Below are 23,464 nucleotides of genomic sequence, written 5' to 3' on the forward strand. Positions count from 1 at the left end.
GGAGAGGGAGAGAAAGCCACATCAACGATGAGAGAATCACTGGTTGGCTGCCTCCTGCACGCCCCACAAACATATCTCTGAGAATTTAGCCACAAGCCCTATTCATTGTCTCGAATCAGCTCGCAACCCTAGCCTATGCCCTGACATGGAATTGAACCGTGACCTCCTGGTTCATAGGTCTATGCTCAACTACTGAACCACGCTGGCTGGGTGTTATTTTGACGGAATTCAAACTCAAGAGTCCGCCGCGTGTGCTGAGTAGAGTAATTCGCGCCCGTCAGCGGCTGGCACCTGCAGGGAGGGCGAGTCCCACCATCCTGGAGGCAAGAGGGTCAAAACCATCCCACAGAGTGACGCCAAGCCAATCACACAAGGAGTCCTGGTGGAAGTTAAAGTATTTATTGATGTGTTTAAACTCTGTACATTCTCCACAGATCAGATTAAGGAGTTTGTAGGTGAAGTTTACCTGTGCATAGTGGGGAGAGACATGGATAAGGGGAAGGGAGGGGAAAAAACTGTCACAGGGAAATAGAAAAAAATACACCACAGGTTACCAGAACCTTCAGAATAAAAAAAAAGAGGAAGCGGTGACATCAACATCAACTACACAAGCATGACGGAGGCGTGGGAAGGAACGAAGCCTCGCCGCGCTGCATGTGTTAGGCATCGCCCGGCCTCCTGCTACGCAAAGCCAGCCCCGGGTCTCCGGGCACTGCCCCGTGATGGTCATCTTCTGAGTGAACACCAGACGGGTGCGGGGGGAGGGCAGGCAGTCAGGGGACAGCGGGAGGCGGGTCAGTGCCTTCAGCGGGAAATGCCCACGGAGGTAAAGACAGCACATCGGACATTACGTGGGGGGAGTGAGGTGTAAAAAGCTACAGTGGGTGAACGGTGGACGGTGAGGTCATATACACACTACAGGCTACTATCCGTGGAAGAACTGGATTTCGAAGGAGAGGAGTGTGGGCGCCCATTCTGTGTACACGGGCTCCGCTCAAAGATGCTGGGACGCAAATGCTTTAACTCCTTGGTGACACCGAGGAACCAGCAGCGGGAACGCTAGATCCCAGGAAACTGGTCCTTTACAATGACTGGAGAGGGATCAGATGTGCTTCAATGGTCTCACAGTTCCCTACCCACTTAGTTTCTCAGCGACTTCCTGAAGCTCATTGAAAAAGGAAATACTGCCTTTTAAAAACTAAGAACCAGGACAGTGGATGAGCCTCGGTGACTTATTAACGCAACCAGGACATCGCCCTGCACGGACAGTGTCACTGCAAACCAGCACCCCCACATCGATGGAGAGCACGTGAGACAACACAACAGAAGGGGATGCCTGGTTAATTTAAAAAAGAAAGCTACATCAGTCAGGTATCTGCAATAGACCATTTTCTCATTTCTTTAAGGTTTATATATCATATAGTTATATTAACATTTTCACCCATTTAAAAGAATGGAAATTGTGATCCTACAGTAGTATTTTATAGTCTTAGTGATCCAAGAGGTCTGAATGTAAGATGAGCTCCTCTGGAAGTAACTGTCGGTCAGCAGTCGATCCAACACACGGACCTCCTGGCCCACCTGCACCCCCACTCCAGTGGGGGGGACATGCGCCTTCTCCCCCTTAAACCTGCATCTGCTCAAGATACTTGTAGGTCGGGTTTTCATAACCGTGGTTCTGCATCTTGTTCAGGTGGCGCTCCTCAGGGGTGAGCATGGGGTCGACCTGCAGGAACAGAGATTGTGGGTCACAGCAGGGCACCCAGAAGACGGCACAGGGCTCAGAAGGCCTGGGACCACCACCAGCCCAGTGTCTTGTTTCCACTGGGGAAACGAGTGAGGACACAGGACAAGGACAAGAGGCAATGCTTCTGCAAGCTGGAGCCCTAAAAGCCTAGTCCAAGTTGGAGAACAGTGAGATGAATTTCCTAGCTCCACAGCCAGGAGCGAGTCTCCGTTCTGCTCCCTGCCACCTGGGACAGCCGAGGGGACCATTCCTATAAAACAGGGCTGAGGCCGATGCTCTGCCGAGTCTTCCCAGCTCAGAAGCTCTAACACCAGGCCCGGTGCTACAGGAGCTGAAACCCAGTAACTGAGACATGCCTGGAGCTAATTTTCCAGAGCGCGCTACGTTCTTTATTGCACTCATTTTCCAGAATCGAGAGACCCTGGTATTTCCACCGAGTGGTGAGTTCTAACTACCCATCAGGAGAGAAACAATCTGCTCTGCTTTCTACATTTCTTGTTGCCTTTTTTTCCCATTAAAAAGTAAGAATAGCTCGGCTGGCACGGCTCAGTGGTTGAGCGTTGACCTATAAACCAGGAAGTCACAGTTCGATTCTTGGTCAGGGCACATGCCTGGGTTGTGGACTTGCTCTTCAGTGGGGGGTATGCAGGAGGCAGCTGATCAATGATTCTCTCTCATCATTGATGTTTCTCTCTCCCTCTCCATTCCTCCCTCTGAAATGAATTAAAAAACAAATTAACGCCAAAGCCGGTTTGGCTCAGTGGATGGAGCGTCGGCCTGCGGACTGAGGGGTCCCAGGTTCGATTCCGGTCGGGGGCATGTACCTGGGTTGCGGGCACATCCCCAGTGGGGGATGTGCAGGAGGCGGCTGATCGATGTTTCTCTCTCATCGATGTTTCTGACTCTCTGTCTCTCTCCTTTCCTCTCTGTCAGAAATCAATAAAATATATTAAAAAAAAAAAAAAAAAGAATTACTGGCCAATCTAATATTTTAAAAAAAAAAAACAAAAACAAAAAACAAATTAACAACAACAACAAAAAAGAATAGTATTAGTCCTGGTTATAGTTTTAAGACTGAACCACTCATGATTACCATTGTTGCCTGATCTGCCACAGACCTGACTTGTTCTTTATAAAACAAGCCAAGAACAAAGAAGAGCATTACAGTCCTCCATGCTCAGATACCCAACATGCCTGAAAAGAGGAAACACTAAGAATCGGAGAGACAGGTCCACCCTCTGCAAAGCCTCACATTCACAGTCAAAGCCAAATTAATGTTAAACGTCGGTAACAGCCCTCTGTCACAGAATCAACATAATTCAGTTGGGGCTGACTTTCAAAACATGAGCTAATGATCCAGTGAGTGATCCAGCTGACGGGCAGCGCCCAAGAACAGACATCTGAACGCCAGCACGGCCCCCGCAGAGAGCAAGCGCCCAGCTCGGGGCCAGCGAGAGAAGCCCAGCCCTCACCTCCACGATCCCATGGCTGATGGTGCCGGACTGCCTCTTCCTCAGCATCACCAGGCTGATGACTATGACCGTAGCAATGGCCACCGCAATGACCAGCAGGCCGATGAGGGCACTGCTGCTCAGACTGAAGTCCTCCCGCAGCGGCCCCACGGATTCCTACGGGACAAGGCAGACGTGCAGGAAAGCCCGTGACCACTTGCACGGCGTGGCAGGCAGGCAGGACCGAGACACCCTCAGTCAGGGCCGTGCCCTCCAGTCCTGTCCCGAAGCCCAAGCAGCTCCAGGGCCCAGCTTTCCAGGTACCACCCACCTGGGAGGACCCCCACTTTTCCAGGTGCCACCCGCTTGGGAGGACCCCCACTTTCCCTGTCTCCATGAAGATTAACCCCCCATTAGGTTCTGGGGCTAAACACATACCGGCTCTTCCTCAAGGCCTCCGACTCTCTCAGAATTGAAGATCATCTCCTTCACATCCAGAGTCTCGTCAATGACCTGCAGCACATGGAAACATCAGTGACTGGGGGGGAATCTAGTGTCAGTGGAACGCCATTACGTGTGGTGGAGGGAAGCAGATACCACACCGACTGGTTCTGCCTCATTCACCTACCAGTGGTCGGCAAACCGTGGCTCGTGAGCCACATGCGGCTCTTTGGCCCCTTTAGTGTGGCAGTTCCACAAAATACCACATGCGGGCGCACACGTACAGTGTGATTGAAACTTCGTGGCCCATGAGCAGAAGTTGGTATTTTGTGGAAGAGCCACACTCAAGGGGCCAAAGAGCCGCAGTTTGCCGACCACTGACCTACACCCACGCGAACCCCTGGAAGGAGCATGTGGGTGCAGGGTCACGTAAAGCAGAGGGTCCTTCCAGGGCCTCTACCTGCATCTCCCCTTAGGGAACTGTTGTGGGAGATACTTCAGGACAGATTACTAGGAAGCCCAGCTGAAACATCAAACTCGGTTAATAATAATCCAGGAATAGGAGAGAGAGAAAATGCTAGAATGATTAACAAGAGGTGTGAACCTAAGGCAGCACCGAGCCAAAGCCAGTCTCTTCCACACTATGAGTCTCTCCTCACTGGAAAACGGCCTCTGACATCCTACTCGTCTCTTTAGTTACAAATATATTTTCCCACTGCACAGCAAGGAAGGAGATACTGCTGAGAAGTAACTCTTCATCCGTTACACCCAGAGGCTAAACACGGGATGGTGGGAGTAGCTGGGGCCCACCCACCTGCCACCGTGTGGAGAAGGAACACATGGGCCACCTGGAGGGCACCGAAACAAGGCCACGCACGCGCATTATTCTCCACATGAAAACAGGGCGGGGCAAGAGAGAGGGGTGGCTCACCATGTTTTCATCCACTTTGTTCTTGCTGTTGATCACCTTCTCCTCGGCGCCTATCAGCCCTCCGTCCTGCTCGCCCAAGCCAGAGCCTGTGTGGAGAGAGCGCAGCTGCATTTCCCAGGGCATCTGTGCCCCTCACAGAGGCAGCGACGCCCTCCTGGGGGAGCCTCCTGGGGCAGCGCCCCCGAGTGCCTCCCCGCAGCGCAAGGCGCTCCTCGGCTCCCGTGTGGAGGGAGCGCTGTGCTGGCAGGATGGATGGAGCGGGCGGTTTCCAGAGGCTGATGGGATAATGGAGAGGAGTGCGCTTGCTGGACCAGCTGGGAAAGATGGAGCGCAAGCCTTCAGAAGACAGTGCTTATTGTAACAGCACGAAGCTAGAGCCACGGCCTTCCAGCATGGAACCCACGGGACGCCCCAGGTGACACTACCAAGCCCCTCCTCCTCCAACACCTGGGGCTCCCTTCCCATGAACAACTGTCAGACCTCCAGCACCTTTTATCCCACGGACAATTCTTTCTGCTTGAAAGAACCTCCTTGACTTTAAGCCCTTCCCTTTGTCCTTCAAGCTACAGCTGCTCTTGGGAGACACCCCCGGTTATAGCACTTCCAGCACCACCTGTAATCATGGATTTTCTCCTGTTTCCCACCAGGCCGTCCCCTCTCTGGGCCTGGATCACAGATGATCACATCCCCGACGGTCATGAGAGCACGGACAGGAAGGAAGCTTCCATAAAAAGGCGGAATCCTGACATCAGGGCGGAAGGCACCTTTCTATAAAGGAAGCAACAACAACACCACTCCTCTTGTCAAGGTCAGACGTGGCCTGAGCCGACGTCACTTGTGCGTGGCTCTCCAAACGGCCACACCAGAGACAAGCCAGCGCAGCCCCAGCAAGAGGAAGCGAGGAGCAAGCCTCTCTCTTTTTTATTTTTAGCTCCAAAGCATGTGATTCCCAGCTACCCTAACGCTTGCTCATTAATAAAAACCTACACAGTTCTTACAGACGTCTGATTTGAACCTCTTATAAACAGCGACCTGACAGGATGCTCGGCATTCAAAGCGGCCACCTGCCAGCGAGGAACATTCCAACACGAGCATCTGCAAAGCCGGCCAGCCACCGGGGAGCGTTCCCGCTCACGCCAGACCTGCTCTCGCCACGGAGCAATGGTAACAGCTACTGCTGACCCCGCAGGCCGCTGACGCAGCCACTCGCGAGCGCACAGCCAACAATGACGCCAGTTTGCTCTAGGACTTTCATTTTAAAGAATTAATTTCACAGCTGGATTCTAGGGGAAGTTAAGCCAGGGCTGGCGTTTGTTGTCTCAAAATGCCAATGAAACGGCACCTCCACTACTTGAGGGAGAGGAACGGTGCCCCCTCAGCAAGCATGCGCCTGCCAAGCCTGAGCCACTGTGACTGACCTTCCACCACTTCTCTCACATCTCCTCCTTAAAACTGGGAAGGTCGGGGGCAGGATCCTATTTGGGAACTAACGTGGCACTGGATCTGCTACTAGCCCACACTGTTTAAGTACTTTCTTGGTGATATAACCCACGTGTTCTTAAATACTAAGCAAAACCATTCTGATCTGGTGAAACATGTTTCAATTATCCCAACAGTTGGGGTTCAAGGGTGAAAGCCAGCTAACCTCCTAAAAAATGTATCTTGATCTGTGAACATAACATCTTAGGCATGACCTGTAAACATCTAGGGTGTGCTGTTCAGAGCAATGTAACCACAGAGACGAAGAGGTAGGTCATAGTGAAGCATTCAAATAGAAGCATTCACATTAGAAGTCTGGAGTCGTACTCCTGTTCTGAGAGAAGCTGGGGCACCCCCACCACCCCATGCTGGCCCGGGAGCACCACCTGGCCCACCACAGCCTGTGTGCAAAGCCCACCGTGGGCTCGCAGACACACACTGAGAACACGAAACCTCCGAACTGGCTTACGGTGACTGCAGACACTGGACGACCCAGCAATCTGGGACATTCAGCAGCCGACATTGCATTTTATGCAACAGAAACAGCAGGGGCTTTGAAGACAGAGGAGCTGGGTTCAATTCTGGTTTCTCTGCCCCTTAAACTCATTACTTTGAGCAAGTTCTATAATTCTAAGGTTTCTTCAACTGCCTCATCTAGGAAACAGCTAAAAATCCCACCTACAGTGCCCATGTAACGTTACCTCTTCCTGACACAAGACCCCCCCGCAGAGCCTCCACCTGCTGCACCCACCGGCTTCTAGAATGCTCAGTTTAATGCAACCAGGGGACAGGAGACAACTACAGTGGACAGGTGGGCACGAAGGGCAAGGACAGGCAAAGAGGGAAAAGACGTAAGTGGGAGCAACAGAGAAAAAGATTACAAAAAAAGACTCTACCTGACAGAGATTAAGCCTATTTGCTTTCATATGGTCAAAGTCTCCCCGGATTAAAGGACTTAGGAAACACCTCTGGTTACTCTGTTTTCTGGGCACCCAGAGGGCAAACTTGGGATGGCCACCTGGTGAGCAAGGTCACTGGCACTGGTTGGATGCTGGAGACAAGACTGCAGTGGCTCCACGCACAGCCACGGTGGAGGAAGGAGGTGGAAACAGTCAGTGATGTTATGAAACAGAACATGAGATTCGGACACACTGGGGAAGTGACAGGGATGAAGGTCTTAAAGGGAACATCTCTGACAAACCAACCTTTTTTCATTGGGTGGTACAACTCCGGCTGGGTGTCTAGCAGAAAGGAAAACAATAAAAACAAAATAGCACAAAAGGAGATTAAGAAGGAAAATGGCTTTCAAATTTCCTACTTTAGAATTCCTCTATAGTGTGAACCAAAACTCCTCTTCCTTAAAACCCGGCCTGAAAGTCCCACAGACCAAACAGCAGTGAGGGCTGGAAGGTGGGAGAGAAAGGAGGTCTGTCTTGGGTCTTCTGGGGAAAAATTTGTGAGATTCCAAAATTATTTAGCTCAGCCCACAAGATTCTTTTTCTTAGAAAAATAACAAAATCAGAAGTTGGTAGATTGCAGTTTTCTGAAAAGGAGACAAGGTCCTATTCAAATACGCCCTGATGCTCCCACCCAAGGAGCTGTGTAGGCATGGCCGCCATGCTTGCCACGGAGCCTGGGATTGGGAGGGCAGGTTTGGGGGGTGGGTGGGCAGTGGTGCCTCCTTAATTAGCTCCTTTGTCAGATTCTGCTGTTACTGGAGGGTCAACTGAGTTGGCAGCTCCGAGGTAACTAGTTCAGAAGGCAATTAAGGTCTGGAGGCTAAGCTGGAGGCCCCTCCCCGCTCTGGGGCCTCCCCAGGCCTCCGCCAGCACTACTGTACCAGGTTCCGAGGCCTGCGGCACCGAATCAGGTGGGCTCAAATCCTCACTCTCCACCTACAAGCTACAGGACCCTGGGCAGACAACCTCTCTGAACCTTGGAACCCCAATGGGGAAACTCTGAGGCTTAACTGAGAGCACCCAGGAACGATGCTTAGTGAAGCTGGCATTTGATAAGGCCTCTATAGCTATGGCCTCTATTCTTATAACCACACCATCAGCAAGAGTAGCAGACAAATAAAGAGACTGATTCCACACCCTGGTCCAGGGCCCACTCTCACTCTGCACTTGGGGTTGCTGGTGCAGACCCAGGGGTCAGAGGTCCCCTTGGAATGCAAGATCCAGCAGGGGGTAGCAGTTGGCATGCCTGACCGGAAGGACAGGGACACAGCTTCCTATCCCCACCCAATAGCACAGTAAGTAGTGTCATCTCTATAGCCTCTCCATTATCTGACTCCCAAGACTGCTATGAAAAGATAAGGACACAATTTAACATGAAAGTGCTGTGTCCACGGTAAAATGACTTCTACATGTAATAAGTTTTACACATACTGGAGGTAGCTGATAGGCCCAGGAAAAACTGTAGTCTTTAAGCAAACCATTTATAAACTGTGAGAAATAGGACTAACCTCATGGTGATAATGAAACCAGCTATCTGAAAGCTCCCACTACGGTGCCTGCACACAGTAGGTGCTCAATGACTCTCCCTTGCCCTGCCCAACTTTCACTAGGAACACAGCCTCACCAATACAATCCAGGTCCAAAAATCTGACTTCAATTTTCTAACTGTAGTCTTCTCCCTTCCTGCCCCCACTTCCACCCACCCCCACCCCACCCTACCCCCACCCCACCCTAGCCCCACCGCCAAGAAGTCGCACTGTCAATCATACACACCTTCATTCTCAGGTAAGGATGGGAAGGGATGGAAGGGGCGGAATGGTGGGATCTCATCACTTTCTTCAGAGCTCACCCGGACGTCCACAGGGGTCTCTGAGATAGAGGACGTGAACTGGTCCATGTCTGCACGCTGTTCTTGAAGCAGCTCATCTGACAAAGACAGACATGGCAGAGAGCCAGGTTTTCAGAAGGCTCTAGGTTCTAGGCAAGGACCGGAGTCTGTACCTTAACTGACGCCTGAGCCCTGGCTCATCAGGCTACTGGCCTACGTGACACGCCCACTCCACGTCCAACAGCAACTTCTATTTAAAACGAGTGTAGACACCGCTCTGCCTCAGTAAACTCTGGCACCGCCACCCACTCACTGCTCGCAATGAAGACCTGAGCATCATCCTTGATGCTTTTCTTCCCCTCAACTCCGATCCGACCCACTGCACGGCCCGTCCACCTCCTTCTGAACCGTATCCTGAGACCCCCAACAACTCTCCTCAATCACCACCCGAGTGCACACAACCACCAGCTCTCGCCCGGACTTTTACAACCTCTTCCCGGTGGGCTCCAATTTTAATCAGCTCTCCACACAGCATCTAAGTAATTTTTTTTTAAAAATTCACGTTCTTTTAAAAGCATAATCCAGACCTAGTCACTCACTAGTTTAAAAGCCTCTAATGGCTTTCTATTATCCTGAACTAAAATCCAAACGCCTAGATTTTGCTAAAAATCTCTTAACAAATTGGCCTCTGCCTACTTCTTTGGCCTCGCTTCGCCCTGATCTACTCCAATGTGCCTGCCGCTTGATTTACACGCCAGGCCTCTGCTGGAGTGCTGCCTGCGATAGGGATGTTCTCTGCCCCCGGGGTCTCGGGTTACTGGCCCTGAGACAGTCTCCCTCACCACCCAGCCACTCACCACCACTACCCGAGCTTACCCCCCCTCCAGAGCTCACACCACCTGCTGATAACTGTTTTCCTGTCTGTCTCTCCTACGCTGAGCTCCAGGAGATACTGTCTGCTTGTGCACCGCTTACACTGTGACACAGGGCAGATAATAAATATTCACTGAATGAACAGAGAAGGTAGAGACCAAGAGGGAGAGGAAGCGAGAACGTGTGTAAAATAGGTGCCTTGAAATACATCAGCACAAGGGGGAAAACGTAACAGGAGACTCCCCCAGGCCCTTGCAATTTTACACCCTAAAGTTTTCTTCCGGTAACAGAGTGAAGGTCAATGAAACTCAAGGCTCAGTGGCTCACAGTCAGTCCTTGACCTGGACACGTGAATTCCAGACTTCTGAACCCCCGGGGTGCTAACACCCAGCCACATGGCTTCCCGCGGCCTAGTTCTCCAATCTCTCTCGGCCATCACTTGCAAGCCTTCCCAAGACCCCACCTGACTGATACAAACACAGTCAGCACCCACCAATCTCCTCTTGGATTTCCTGGGCTACATAGGGTACTTTGTAGAGCAGAGAGAGGCTCTGGTTCCTCCTTTCTTCAATCACGTGGAGATGCGTCATCACCTGGAAGGACAGTACGTGAGAGGCCTGTCAGCAACACAGCCGGGGAGGAGGACTAGCCACACACACTCCCGCAGGGACAGCCACACACACTCGGCAAGGCCAGCTGCAAGGCCAGGCCTTCACAGCGCCCAGCAGAGCAGCTGGCAGAGGGAACGCACTAATCCCCACGCACGTACTGACCACTGAAGTGAAGAACTGTGCAGACTGTGCAACACCCCTCAGCGATCTGAGAACTGACCAGCGTCCTTCAAGTTAAAGAAAATTAAGAATCCTCACTAGCCAGCTGCTGACTTGCCTTTCATATAACTTACTGTACTGAATGAGTTACAAAGAACCCTAATTTGCACAATACCAGGTACTCAGTAAGGTTTTTCTGAGTGAAACCAGGAAAGAGTTGGCCAATTTCTACCGCTGGTCAGAGTAGACGGGATAAAAAAGAGAAGGAAGGCTGGAGACATCCAGGTTCAGCCACCTGATGTGCCGATGATTGAATAAATTCGTAATCCCTCACACACACACACACACACACAAAAAAAAGGAAGGAAATCACTGGCTAAAAAGTAGATTTGTGGGGAGAGAGAACCAGTCACAGACACTGCTTTGTGAAGTAACTGCTTAAAATGATTTTCATGGTGATAACTAGTTTATTCCTATTTAACTAAATTAGCTATTCTTTCAAAAACTTACGCTAAGGTATATACAAACCTGATTTTAAGGGCATCAAATAAGATTTATCTACCACCTATCCGTCTTCCACAGCTCACTACCCTTCTGAATGCAAATTTCTAAGGTTGCCATTACAACTGGTCACTTACTTTTAAAGCTTCTGGTGGGAAAGAAAGGTGATTTGGGGTAACTGCCACCCCCATGACACAGCGAGAGCCGCTGCAGCTCACACAAGCTATTTGAGGTTACTCCTGCCTGGCTACACTTGCAGTTACCAAGATCTTCCTACAGAGGGCGAGCTAAACCCATGGATTAATTATGTGGGCTACAATCCATTAACATGAAGGGTCAAAATGGGGGTGGGTGGGCTGGAAGAGTTAACTGGCAAGATGCTTTTATTGTAGACGGATCTCTCTCTGACTTTTAAAAGCCAGGATGGAGCAATTTAATTTTATATCTGCCATTCTTTCAATCAAGCAGCCTGATAGGAGAGAGGGAATGCCTCAGAGAGAAAATGCCTGGAAAGGAAACGTGGCCCACCCCGTCTGAGCATGTGCCGGCATCGTTCCACTTCTTCACATGAACTGAGGAGCCGTCTGAGGCAGGAAGGCCCACACCCATGAGGACAGAGCTGCACTGTGGGGGGAAGGCTGCACACCGGTGTCTGTGCTGAACCTTGGAACCTTTAAGCAGAAAGTACTTAATATTGCCAGTTTGATTCCCGGTCTGGGCACATGCCTGGGTTGCAGGCTCGAACCCCAGTAGGGGGTGTGCAGGAGGCAGCTGATCAATGTTGCATTCTCACATTGATGTTCCTCTCTCTTCCCCTTTCCCTTCCTCTCTCTCTCTAAAAATCAATAAACTATTCTTAAACCAACTCTTATACCTAATGTCTCTGGAAATGAGAGACAATTTCTAAGGACTGATATCAAGCATCAGTGCTGACCGACCGTCAACCACAGCAGGCCCCCCCCCCACACACACACCACCACCAGAAACCCTCCCAGAGCAACTTTGACTCTGCCTGGCGTACCTGGGATTTCATCTGGGCCGCCTTTTCTGGGTCCACAGCCAACACATGCTGGTAGTGACGGATGGTGTGCAGGCGATCTTTGTTCTCAGCGCGGACATACCGCCGCAAGGCCTGGAGAATGCGATGAGGCTGCAAAACAGAACAGTTGTTTCAATCTCCAGAGACGAGGGCATTGAAAATAGACAGAAAAACAAGGCTTTAAAAATTCCCTTAAGAATGTAAAGCTCAGTGAAGCACAAGAATGAAAGCTCTCCTTTCCAACGCTTTTAGCTTTTAGTAACAAGACGCCACCTTTCTAAGTACCCAAACCTAGGTTCCCAAGTTGTATAAGCCTTCACAAACAGTATTTTCCATAATCTCTAGCCTACTGTCCTCCTCCAATGGGTACTTTTTTGTGGGCTCAGCCTCTGACACCTTCATTACAAAACAGGCAGTCCCTGTGTCACCCAGAAATGACTGTACTTGCTTCCTTAGAAGGCTACAAATATCCTCCTTTCCAATACTGTCCACCCCCCAGAGCAAGACAGGGTAGACAGAGTTAGGGATAAAAAAGCCTGACACTGTCCAGCCGGTGTTGCTCAGTGGATAGAGCACCATGAACCATGGTGGTTTGATTCCCAGTCAGGGCATATGCCTGGGTTGCGGGCTCGATCCCCAGTTTGGGGCCTGTAGGAGGCAGCCGATCAATGATTCTCATCATTGATGTTTCTCTCTCTCTCTCCCTCTCCCTTTCTCTTTGAAATCAATAAAAATATATTCTTAAAAAAAGTCTGAGACTATCAGCACAAAAGGGTTTCTATATAAACTACTTTACCCCTTTCTTCACAATTTCATTTAAGGTAGAACTGGTTCAAAACCTTTGTCCGTGGAAGGTGTTTTTATTCTTTGAAGTGAGGCTGTTAACAACTTGGTAACCGGATAACTACCAACCAAGTGCTGAGGCTGTGCTTTCTCTGGGTCACACCCAGTGCCACAGGTGCACGCGCAGGCAGTGCAATGCTAAGCCACTGTAAGCAGATACTGCAACGTAATTCCCTTCCCTCCCTCCTCTTCTTTCCTCACTTCCAGCCTTGCCAGAGCTTGTCATAAACACGTCATTTGATGGACCCGTGTCACGATGGTTCCACAGAAACACTACCGGGGGCAGGCCACACTGGGGCACGCGTCACCAGGGACCTGCTGCCCGCCACTCACCCGCGGCGGGTCGGCCTGCAAGGCAGCCAGGTAGTTCTCGAGCGCCACGCGGCGGCGGTCGTTCAGCATAGCTTCCACCCGGGCCAGGTGGGTCTCCACCAGCTGCTGCTTCTCGCTGGCGGCTTCTTTCTCTAAAGCTTTCACCATCGCCTGGAAGTGCTACGCCCAGAAAGCAGACAACATGTAATTCATGGCAGGCAGAGGAAGTCTAGGCAGACACCTAAGAGCCCAACACTGGCTTCTCCCTGCCCAGGGCGTGTGTGAGCCGCAGCGGGTCCACAGAGTGGAACAGGTTCAGATCTAAGCACTGTATACAGTAAGTCCTCACTTGTCAGCACCAGCTTCTCTGACTTGAAGCAAAACGACATATAACGCAACCAATTTTGCCAAAGGCTAACTGATAGAAACAAGGGTTAAGCCCGGCCGGTGTGGTTTAGTGGTTGAGCATCGACCTATGAACCAGGAGGTCACAGTTCGATTCCCAGTCAGGGCACATGCCTGGGTTGCAGGCTCGATCCCCATGGTGGGGCGTGCAGGAGGCAGCCAATCAACGATTCTTTCCCATCATTGATGTTTCTCGCTCTCCCTCTCTTTTCCTCTCTGAAATCAATAAAAATATGTTTAAAAATAAATAAATAAATAAAATGAGGCTTAAGTTGCTACAGCATCTCAGAAACATCATGAAACGATGTTTATGAAATGACGTGATCTGAGGAGCCGCTGCCTTCGTCTGCTCTGTAGAACAATCCTTCCTTGCCTAGTGACAGCGTGGTAAAGCGAGTGCCAGGGCTCCTCAGACTTCCCGGGCACCGCCGGCCTCTGCACGTGCACTGCAAGGCAAGAAATGCTGACTTCCCACACGGTGGCCAGGTGCCCACTTCCTCATCCCCAAACCGCAGCCTAACAGGAGACGTGCTGCGAAACACGTCCCAGTGCATGGCGGGTTCCTCTGAGTCATTCCCACTGCAGTCCCGGGGGGCAAGCAGCGAGCTAAGTCCCGGCCACATCCCAAGGCCTGGCTAAGGCTGCGGGGTTCACGTCCCTGCACGGATGCACTGGATGTGCAGAAACGAACACGACTGGAGTTTCTAGGTGTTCTGAGGAAGGGTCGTCAAGAGAGATTTCTGCTAAACACACACCAATGGATTTAAAATGCTTAAGTGTCACGAGACCCACACCTGTATCCCTATTCCTATCAACACTCTCTTCTACGCAAGGAGGAGACAGTTGCTGCTGTGATTCTAAGGTGACATTCTCACAGAGTTATTTCTTCTCTGCTTTTCGACTTTTCAACAAGTCTGTAAAAGCAAGAATTCAGTGCTGCTGAAAGGCAAGTTGCAGCCCAAGAAGGAAGATGACCGAGGACTTGAGCCAGGAGAGCAGAATGAACAAACGCAGCGGATAAGGTTGCTTCCTGGCGTGAATGAGGTGTGCTCTGGCTGGGGGTTTGTTTTCCTTCTGCCACAGGCGAGCTATTCTAGAGAACACCAGTTGGGAGGTTAGAACTTCCTGGTAACATAAGCTCCCGACTGAACGGAGCTGTGAAGCCCTAACTTCCGGGGAGTTGGTGCTGACTGCATCTGCGGGCCAGGCTGGAAGCCCCACCCTGGAAAACATGTCTCACCTGGATCAGCGTCTGCCTCTCTGCTTTAGGGAGGTTCTTCGCTTGAAGCTCGGCCTCTTCCCATTCCTTCTTTACCTAGAACGACAGGCAGAGTTCTCTAACCAGGGAGTAGTCTCTAGAACAATCCCCCGCATCTCACACAGGACATTCTGCATAAGGAAATCGCACGTGGGATCCCTCGTGAGCTCAGGGCAGTTTAACTTGTTCCCAGAGCACTGCCTCTGAGGCTCTGCCTCAGGGTCCCTCAATCCCACACCTCTTTGTTCTATCTCCTTGGGCACGATATTTAAAAGTCTCTGTGTCGTCCTAGCTGGTTTGGCTCAGTGGATAGAGCATTGAAGGGTCCCGGGTTCAATTCCAGTCAAGGGCACATGCCCGGGTTGCAGGCTCGATCCCCAGTAGGGGGCATACAGGAGGCAGCCGGTCAATGATTCTCTCTCATCATTGATGTTTCTGTTTCTTTCTCCCTCTCCCTTCCTCTCTAAAATCAATACAAATATATTTTTTAAAAAGTCTCTGTGCCTTAGTCTCCTCACCAAAAGGAGAGAGCAGGAAGTGGTTAATACCCCTTTCTCAGAACTGTTGTGGATAAAACAGAATAACGACCATTCCTCCCAAAGTGTAAGCCCAGCTCAGGTGATGTGTAGGATTTCAGGTGGTCACTGAGACCTAGCAAGGGCTCCCTCTGATTTTCTCTCCATCCCTGAGTGCGTCTGGGAGAAAGCCCCACTATGGGGCTCATGCTGCTCTAACACAACCCTTTCAGGGAAAGAAAACATGCCAAGACTCAGCACCTTCAACAGGCAACACTAGCTAGTGTCTTGCTCTCATGCAACACATTTTCACACTTACCTTTCTCTAATGGCAAATGACACTAGCTCTTTACAACCATGGCATGAAGTTCCCTTCTTTAAAATACATTTTTTAAGCTAGTTAATGGCAAAAAATGATACTAATACTAATGAGAACATAACAGCGTACGTGCTCACCACCGAGTGTGAAACGCAGCGCGCCGAGGGAATTATGCTGCGTTGGAGCTGGGGAAGGGGGAGGCCTAGTCCCACTGAGAAGGTCCCCTGATACTCGCACACCTCACCTCTCCTAGGCGACATGTTAGCGTGACAGTCTAGGGAGATGGTGTCCCTTTTCTTCAACTATGAGAACCACGTCCCCAATGCCCGATGCCATGCGGATACGGGAGGCTGCAGTTTACCCTGTCCATCCGGTTGCGGTGCCGAATTTCTAGCTGCTCCTTAGCCTTCTGGAAGCGGGCGTGCTCGTTATCATCCGCAGAGGTCTCGAAATACACGTCCACATCGCTGGTCGGCAGAGGAGTTGGGGGAACTGGAACAGAATGACAGAGGGCGGTCTCTTTGGGGGGCGAGGCCCCTGCTGAACCAGACAGCACTGCACTCCGGGAGGACACGGAGCTCAGGAGCACAGAGCGGGCTTGTCTGCCTGGTACTGCGCTCCAAGGACGGGGCGCTCCTGTCTGCCAAGCTCCTATCTCCAAGGATGGGGCGCTCCTGTCTGCCAGGACCTGGTGGTTAGGCTGCGCTGGTCTACCTGCCTGGTACGAGATTCACCCACCAGGCCAGTCCAGGTACCCTGGCAACTATGGTGCCAGCCAGGCATTCACTGAGGACTTCAGGGGCAGCAAAGGAAATCGCTTCTTCTAACTGCCCCTCGGTTCTTGAAATCTTAAACCCTAAAAAGTAACTGCCTTACTGCTGTCACCGATGGCATCTGACCACAGACGAGGGCTGAAGTCAGACCAGCCAAGTGCTTCCACACTCTCTATTTTGAAGGGAATTTGAGGGCTCAGGGCTCCTTTCTTCTTGCTATTTTAGGTGAGAACCTACTTTGGGGAACTAACTCAGCTGAATGTTCTTTGCATACTGGGAAAGCCCATCTGCTCTAGCTAGTGTCTCAGTGTTCAATAGCATTGAACCCCCAATAGCAGAGATGACAGGTAAAGCGAAGTTGCTGTATGTGACAGGACAGAGCTGCTATTCAATAAGGACTGCCTAGTGTGAAGACACCCAGGACATTCATTGGCCCCAACAGGCCACCACCCCGAGGCAGACCCGTTAGCATAACCACCCCTTCCTGCCAGTCCAGCAGCTTCCTACTGGCCCAGCGAGGCAATGCTGCACCAGGGAGCTTGCTCTCCTAAGGGAAGGACTGGGAGGACAGGTTCCCTAGCCAGCCTCTCAGGAATACTCATGGCAACTTCCTCGCCCAATTCCCGACACGTCCCCGGCCAGGGAGGACTGACACAGGACCGACACGCAACTTGCTGCACAACCTGCTGCATCATGACATCATGTTAGACCCGAGTGGGTAGTAAAAGCCCAATTCAACAACCTTTAATTCAAACAAATCCACCTAACTTCCAGAACTGCGTTCGTTCAGCAGAACTTGAAAACAAAGGTACAACTGACCAATGTAACTACAAATGCATCAGCTGCTCCAGTCTTCCATCAGCGCATCTTCTATTTCCTTCATTTTAGTTACTAAACCTAAAAGCTACAACAGCCAATTTTCAAATGAACTAAGTTAACTAATATATGGCTTCACAGACCACATTCCCCAGGATACGCAAAAGTTCAGCTGGGAGAATTTCAAAGCCCTGAAGTCTGTCCGTGCCACTGAGCACGTCGCCACCAGGGGCGCAGGCCTGCAGCTTAAAGGTCTGTGTGTTAGAGAAGAGCTTTGTTCACATCACTGGGCTGGAGGAAGGTAATATCAAGCGTAAGCTGCCTCCACCCTCTGGAAACTAAAGGGAAAGGGGGCAGCGGGCCGAGAGGTTTGGCTCTGCAGACACGGTGGGCTCCCACCCAGCACCATGCCCTCTGTCCATGTGAGAACCACCAGCTCACTGGCCCATCTCAATCCCCTTCGAGGAGGGACACAACCTTGACCATGGGAAAGCAATGCTTCTGGGCCACCCAAGCACTCCAGCCAGGGGCCCCAAAAGCCCATGAACACATGCAGCCCCTTGGCAAGTCTCCCTTACATACGTAACCGGAAACCACCATTTGGCAGACTTCGTTAATGCTCTGAAGAGCTGCCAAGATTCCATTGTGTCTTAAGGCACTATCTCTCTGATCCTTTGGGACAAGATCACCATCTGCATATTCAGTAAAATCTCATCCGAACCCCGATTCCTCAGGCTTCAACCCAAAGCAATGTTTTTGTTGCCTCTTATTTGAAGTAGTTCCACAGAGCTGAAAATATCCATTTCTATCTCTACATTTTTCTTGAATAAAAATCTTTCTGCCAAAGTTCCCTAAGGATTCATATTTTTTTCACCTTTTCAAGTGTATGAAATAAAAACAGCCTTTCCACAAAGCAGCAGCTGGAGCGGAAGTGCTAAAAGTATACCATATTATATTAAGATTTCAGACATCTTTTGGTGAGGGGGGCGAGGGGGGCGAGGGGAAGAGGGACCATGAAGGCATCTGAATGACAACCATCAGAAGCTACAGCCAAATACCAGGAATCTTCATTCTAACGAAACCCAGAATAGGAACTTGGCCTGAGGATTTTCCAAACACAGGGCTAGCACTGCAAAGTAAGAGAAAGGGGGTCTTAAAACAGGAAAAGGGGCAACCATGGAGAAAACGAAAACTTTTCCTACCTTAGTAAACCCAACCCAACTGGGCCACAGAGTTTCCTTGGGAGCTAAGGACACATAAACTAAAGTTCCTTCTCTCCCCCCAAATCTCTGCATGACCCAGGGCTGCCGAATACAGAGAAACAGTTACCACCTCCTGGCTGCAAAGCTCTCTCCCTAGAGACATAAATCGAGGCGGCTCAATTTTCTGGACTCCCAAGCATCCCCATCATCACTGCTTCAGAGAGTAGGCAACACAGGGTCGGTGACAGGGTAGTTCAAAGTCAAGGATGAGAGGCAAAGCCTGGAGCGATCATATGCAGAATTCCTGGCCGCCCTGCTTATACCCTTTGGTGCCTTTCAACTAGAGACAACCAGGGCAAGGCTGTCTTCCGAGCCAACACACAGCGCCCGGGGTAACAGAGGGCTGAGAAAGAGCAAGGCCTGGGTGCTCCCGCAGTGCCAGGGAGGGAACACACCATCATCGCCACCACCACCATCACCACCACCACCACCAGCACCCACGGTGAGCACAGGACACGGAGAACTGAGCTTACAGCTGCCCGCAGGAAAGCAAGCCCAGATCTGGAAAGCACAAGATGAGGGAAACACGACCAACAGCGAACACCCGAGGGCGGGGAGCACTAACAGATGCAGTCACGTGGACGGCCGGGAAAGACAAACGCCGGACAGGACAGCCTGCTGCAGAGCCAGCGTGGCGGACTTACTCATCGCTTTACACACAGCCATACAATAATCCTCAGACTCAAAATTGTTCCTGTTGCCTCCGCAGCCGCCATATATAAAGCGCACGCACTTTCCCTTGGAGAGGTCGAAGTACCAACGGGGCATCACGGCCCGGCAGGGCCCCGTCATCGCCTCCTGGGAGCAGACAGCTGTGTGAAAACGGTCACATGTCAGCGGGACACTGGTGGCAGCTGCAGACGGTCACAACCGACAGCGCGCAGGGCCGGGCCGGGCGAGGAAGGCCCGGGACACTCAACATGAGGAGGCTCGGGCTGGACGGACCCTCAGCGCCCGGCTAACGGGCTCACCAGCTCAAGCCGGTCGTTTCCACTCGAAGGCAATACATTGTGGAACTGAAAGTGTTCTGTGCTGACTTGAGACTAGAATCTAGATGCACAGGTTGGCAGAGAGGAATTCCCTACATCGTAGCTCCGTGAGCCCGCCCTGCTGAGCTGGTCGGTGGAGGTATCAGCCTGGTTTGCCTATCGTGATGGGTCACGGCCTGCAGGGAACGCAGGGGGACGGGCTCTGTGCGTGGAGATAGTGGAAGCACTACTCAAGCATCTAAAAAGGACGAGTGCACACTTGTGTGGTCTCCAAGGTGAATCAATTTCTAGGCTCATTAAATCATTTCCCCTAGTTGGGTCCTAAATAATTCTTCAGATCTTCACTGGTTTCAGATCCAGGAGACTGTGTGGGAATGGCTCTAGAGCCATCACCACCTTTTTTTTTAAAACTGGCAAGATGAAAACACTGCTGGTCCCAATCCCTTCCCAGTAGCTCATTCAATTCCACCCTCCCAGTTGCAAACGGCTTTCCAATGGCAAACAGGGCGGCTGACCCACTGGAACGCACTCACAAGAGAAGAACTAAGGAAGTGATTTCCATTCCACAGGGTCAGGGCTTTAGCAGTAAGGGGGAGGGTGTGCCCTTCAGGAGAGACCATGTTGTCTCTTATTCTCCAGTTAAGTCCTTGCAGAGAACAGTTCTCTGATTCATTCTGCACTCTCCCTGGGTGTGTCCACGGCAGGCCCTGGCGCGGCCCAGCCGCCACGAAGCTGGCACCACCGGCACCCTGCGGAGCTGGCCTCCTTCCGCGCACAGAAGCCCGCCTCTCCTGTAACTCACCGGTGGTGAATGCAGCACACAATTCTAAGTAAGCAATTCCCGTATGGATGTTACTGCCTCTGCTCACATGGCGTTACCTTTCACATCGTGAGTCATTTCCTTTGCTGAGATGGCCCTGTTGCTGCTGGGCGCCGTCGGGGACTCTTCGTTGTAGTCGTCCCCTTTAAAGGTGTCATAGTAGTAGTCTCGGTCTTCCACCACTTCCTCCTCCTCTTCCTCGTCCTCACCATCCTCATCCGCGGCTGCCTCGGTGAAGTCTTCCAAATCTGCTTCGGTAGGAAATTCACTAAGGGTCACAGCAAAAGAGGAAGGTTAATGCCAGTTCCTACGCACAGCACAACAATGAGTCTGCTCCCTGTTCTGAAACACAAACAGAGACAGGAAATAAGCTCAGCGTGCCCTGAACTAGGCCCTGGCCTGGCTCCGCCAGCAAAAGGGAAGAGCCAGTGAACAGGGACCACGTGGACCTGTGGAAAGCAGGGCGGCCCAGCGTAACGTAAGGCTGGCAGCCTCCAGCACTCCCGTGACCGGCTCCAGCTGCCATGAAATGCAGGCTGGCTCAGCTCAGCAGGACCAAGGCAACGCCCCCTTCACCCAGCAGCCCCCAGCCGCCGGCAAAACAATTCCCAGGCTCAGGACAAGAGTTCACCTTTTATAAACATCATAGTCTTCCTCCTCCTCTTCCTCTCCGTCCTCGTCCTCCTCGTCCTCCTCTTCCTTTGACCCAGCCAACTCCATGGCCTTGGTCTGAGGGCAGCACACGTACTCGGTGCCGTGGAACTGGTCGACCCCGCAGGGCAGCAGCATGCCGTAGCTGTACAAGGTCATCCCCTGGGTCAGACAGGCCTGAAAGAGACCCGTGGGCCGACATCAGAACACACCCGACCCGAGCTTTAGCCTAAAGAAACCCCACCAAATCGCTCTGCAATGCTGCCTCTCATGGCCAAGAGATTTTCTGTCAAAAAGTGTGATGGTAGTATGACACATTTTGCTTCACTTGTACTAGGGAAACATCTGGACCATAAACAATGACAGCCCGAAGTTGGAAAAAAAGAAGGAAAGGGAGTTTTGTCTGGTAATTGTCAAGCAGATAGAGGTCGTCCACGTGAATTTACACTCGTCCCTGGGGAGGGAGGGCACTCCTTCAGAATCTGACCAGAGGAAAACAAGCAACGGGAGAACCAACTTAACTACAGAAGACAAGACACGAAAGGGGTTTCTCGACTAGAAGAAGGAAGTGACATCCAATCCTGTCAGCACATGAGCAGACACAGCCCTTCCATAATTGGCCATTTCCATCCTCAGGCCTTAGGGTTCAGAGGGCCTTCTTGGGAGCCCTGCTGAGCGCATCCTTGCTTCACATCGTTTTTAATATCCTTAACTTTAGGGTCTGGATTGTTAGCACCGAACTCCCCTGTAAAAATACCAATTCTGCTCCCCAATATTTTTATTTTAGAAGGTGCAAGTCATTGCAAACTTTGAAGGGAGAAAAGGAAAATAAAGGAAATTGATTTGAAACCGGGGTGGCTATGCCATCCGCCCTTTACCTCTTTGACCAGAGTGTGCCAGTGCTGGTGGTTCTCGCACACATCCATCCGCTCCTTGTGGAAAAACTGGCACTTCTCTGGAACCAGCAGAACGTCACTCACAAACTCACCCACTGGAAAAGAGAAGCTTTGTCAGAAGCAAATCTGAGCGTAATTCAAGGGGAAAACAACCGCCCCTGCAGATTCTTAATTACATAGTCAGATGTAGACAGGTGTAGTAGCTTTCATCCTCAAAGGCCAACTGAATGCGACACCTCCAAGCAAGCAGCCACAAGAGCTCGACATTCATTAGGCCACTAAGCCCAGGACTGGCCTCTCTCCCCGACTCCAAGCCCTCCAGTCCCGGCGCAGGCTCACAGCACATGAGGAAACTAGGAATAGGGTCCCCTCCCACGACCTCAGAGACAGACAGACAGACACACACACACACACACACACACACACACACACACACACACACTGCCCTGCACATAAGGAGAACAGGAATAGGATCCCCTCCCACGACCTCACACACACACACACACACACACACACACACACACACACACACACAGGTTCTGCCCCCCAGATTTCACATAAACACTATTCTTGGCCTCTTTACATCCACATTTCTGCCTATTATTGGTTCTGATAACAAAATGCCCAAGAAACTAAGATTGGGTGTTCTCCTAAAGTACAGGTAATTCTTATGTTAGCCCTTTGTGGACCTAAAGACACATACTAGTAGCTCTAAGAGCAGCCACCATTGCAATAACTTATTCACGTACAAATCATCAATGGAGATCTAATTACAAGGGGAACATGGCCCTGGCAAGAGAAAACTCTGGAAGACACTGCCTTGACCAGGCGACCTGTCTAACATTGCCAATCACAGACTAATTGACGATGTCCTAAGAAGAACATACTACCTACATAGTCTTTCTGCCAAAATATGTCATTTCAACCTAATCATAGTGAAACAGTAAGATAAATTCAAATCCAGGGATATTCCGTCAAACAAATGACCTGGACCTTTAATCTTAAGGTGAACTATCATGATGTCTCAAACTTACTTTCAGTTTAACAACAACAATAAAAAGTATGTGCTATGCACACACACATATCTAATGAGCTGGAGAAAAAAAATACACATACTAGTAGCTGTTTAGAAAATAGGATCTTATTTTGTAACTACCAATTTGTACTTGTTAATCCCTTTACCTTTTTCACCCAGGTCCCACTACCCCTCATTCTCTCTGTCAACCATCAGTCTGACCTCTATATCTATGAGTCTGTTTCTATTTTGTTTATTCATTTATTTTGCTCTTTAAATTCCAGTTAAGTGAAATCATATGGTATTTGTCTTTCTCTGATTTATGTCACTGAACATAATACCCTCTAGGCCCATCCATGTTGCCGCAAATGGTAAGATTTCATTCTTCCTTATGGCTGAGTAATATTCCATTGTATATATGTGCCACCTCTTCTTCATCCAACTGTCTATCAACTGGCACTTAGGCTGCTTCCATATCCTAGCTATTGTAAATAATGCTGCAATGAACGTAGGGGTGCATCTGTCTATTCAAATTAGTGTTTTGGATTTCTTTGCATAAATATCCAGAAGT

General features: G+C 50.7%; 1 protein-coding gene across 8 annotated transcripts in view; it reads right to left on the minus strand.

The window, feature by feature from the left end:
* Positions 1-383: 383 nt before the first annotated feature.
* Positions 384-23,464, minus strand: part of APLP2 (amyloid beta precursor like protein 2) — a 54,477-nt gene continuing 31,396 nt past the window's right edge. For 2 of the 8 annotated variants that reach the window (XM_036354162.1, XM_036354170.1), the window contains 15 exons: positions 21,861-21,973; positions 20,963-21,159; positions 20,391-20,599; positions 19,167-19,334; positions 16,033-16,163; positions 14,820-14,894; positions 13,196-13,354; positions 12,002-12,130; positions 10,203-10,302; positions 8,782-8,934; positions 7,255-7,290; positions 4,571-4,656; positions 3,637-3,711; positions 3,220-3,375; positions 384-1,726 (listed from right to left, as the gene is read on the minus strand). In XM_036354162.1, coding sequence (XP_036210055.1) covers positions 1,625-1,726; positions 3,220-3,375; positions 3,637-3,711; positions 4,571-4,656; positions 7,255-7,290; positions 8,782-8,934; positions 10,203-10,302; positions 12,002-12,130; positions 13,196-13,354; positions 14,820-14,894; positions 16,033-16,163; positions 19,167-19,334; positions 20,391-20,599; positions 20,963-21,159; positions 21,861-21,973 — 1,889 coding nt within the window. In that variant the 3' untranslated portion in view covers positions 384-1,624. Of the gene's footprint in view, positions 1,727-3,219; positions 3,376-3,636; positions 3,712-4,570; positions 4,657-4,687; positions 4,885-7,254; positions 7,291-8,781; positions 8,935-10,202; positions 10,303-12,001; positions 12,131-13,195; positions 13,355-14,819; positions 14,895-16,032; positions 16,164-19,166; positions 19,335-20,390; positions 20,600-20,962; positions 21,160-21,860; positions 21,974-23,464 lie in introns of those variants that run through there. The other 6 variants (XM_036354164.1, XM_036354163.1, XM_036354165.1 and 3 more) reach the window with 6 other exon arrangements.

Source organism: Myotis myotis, unplaced genomic scaffold, assembly GCF_014108235.1.
Source record: "Myotis myotis isolate mMyoMyo1 unplaced genomic scaffold, mMyoMyo1.p scaffold_m19_p_20, whole genome shotgun sequence".
Taxonomy (NCBI): domain Eukaryota; kingdom Metazoa; phylum Chordata; class Mammalia; order Chiroptera; family Vespertilionidae; genus Myotis; species Myotis myotis.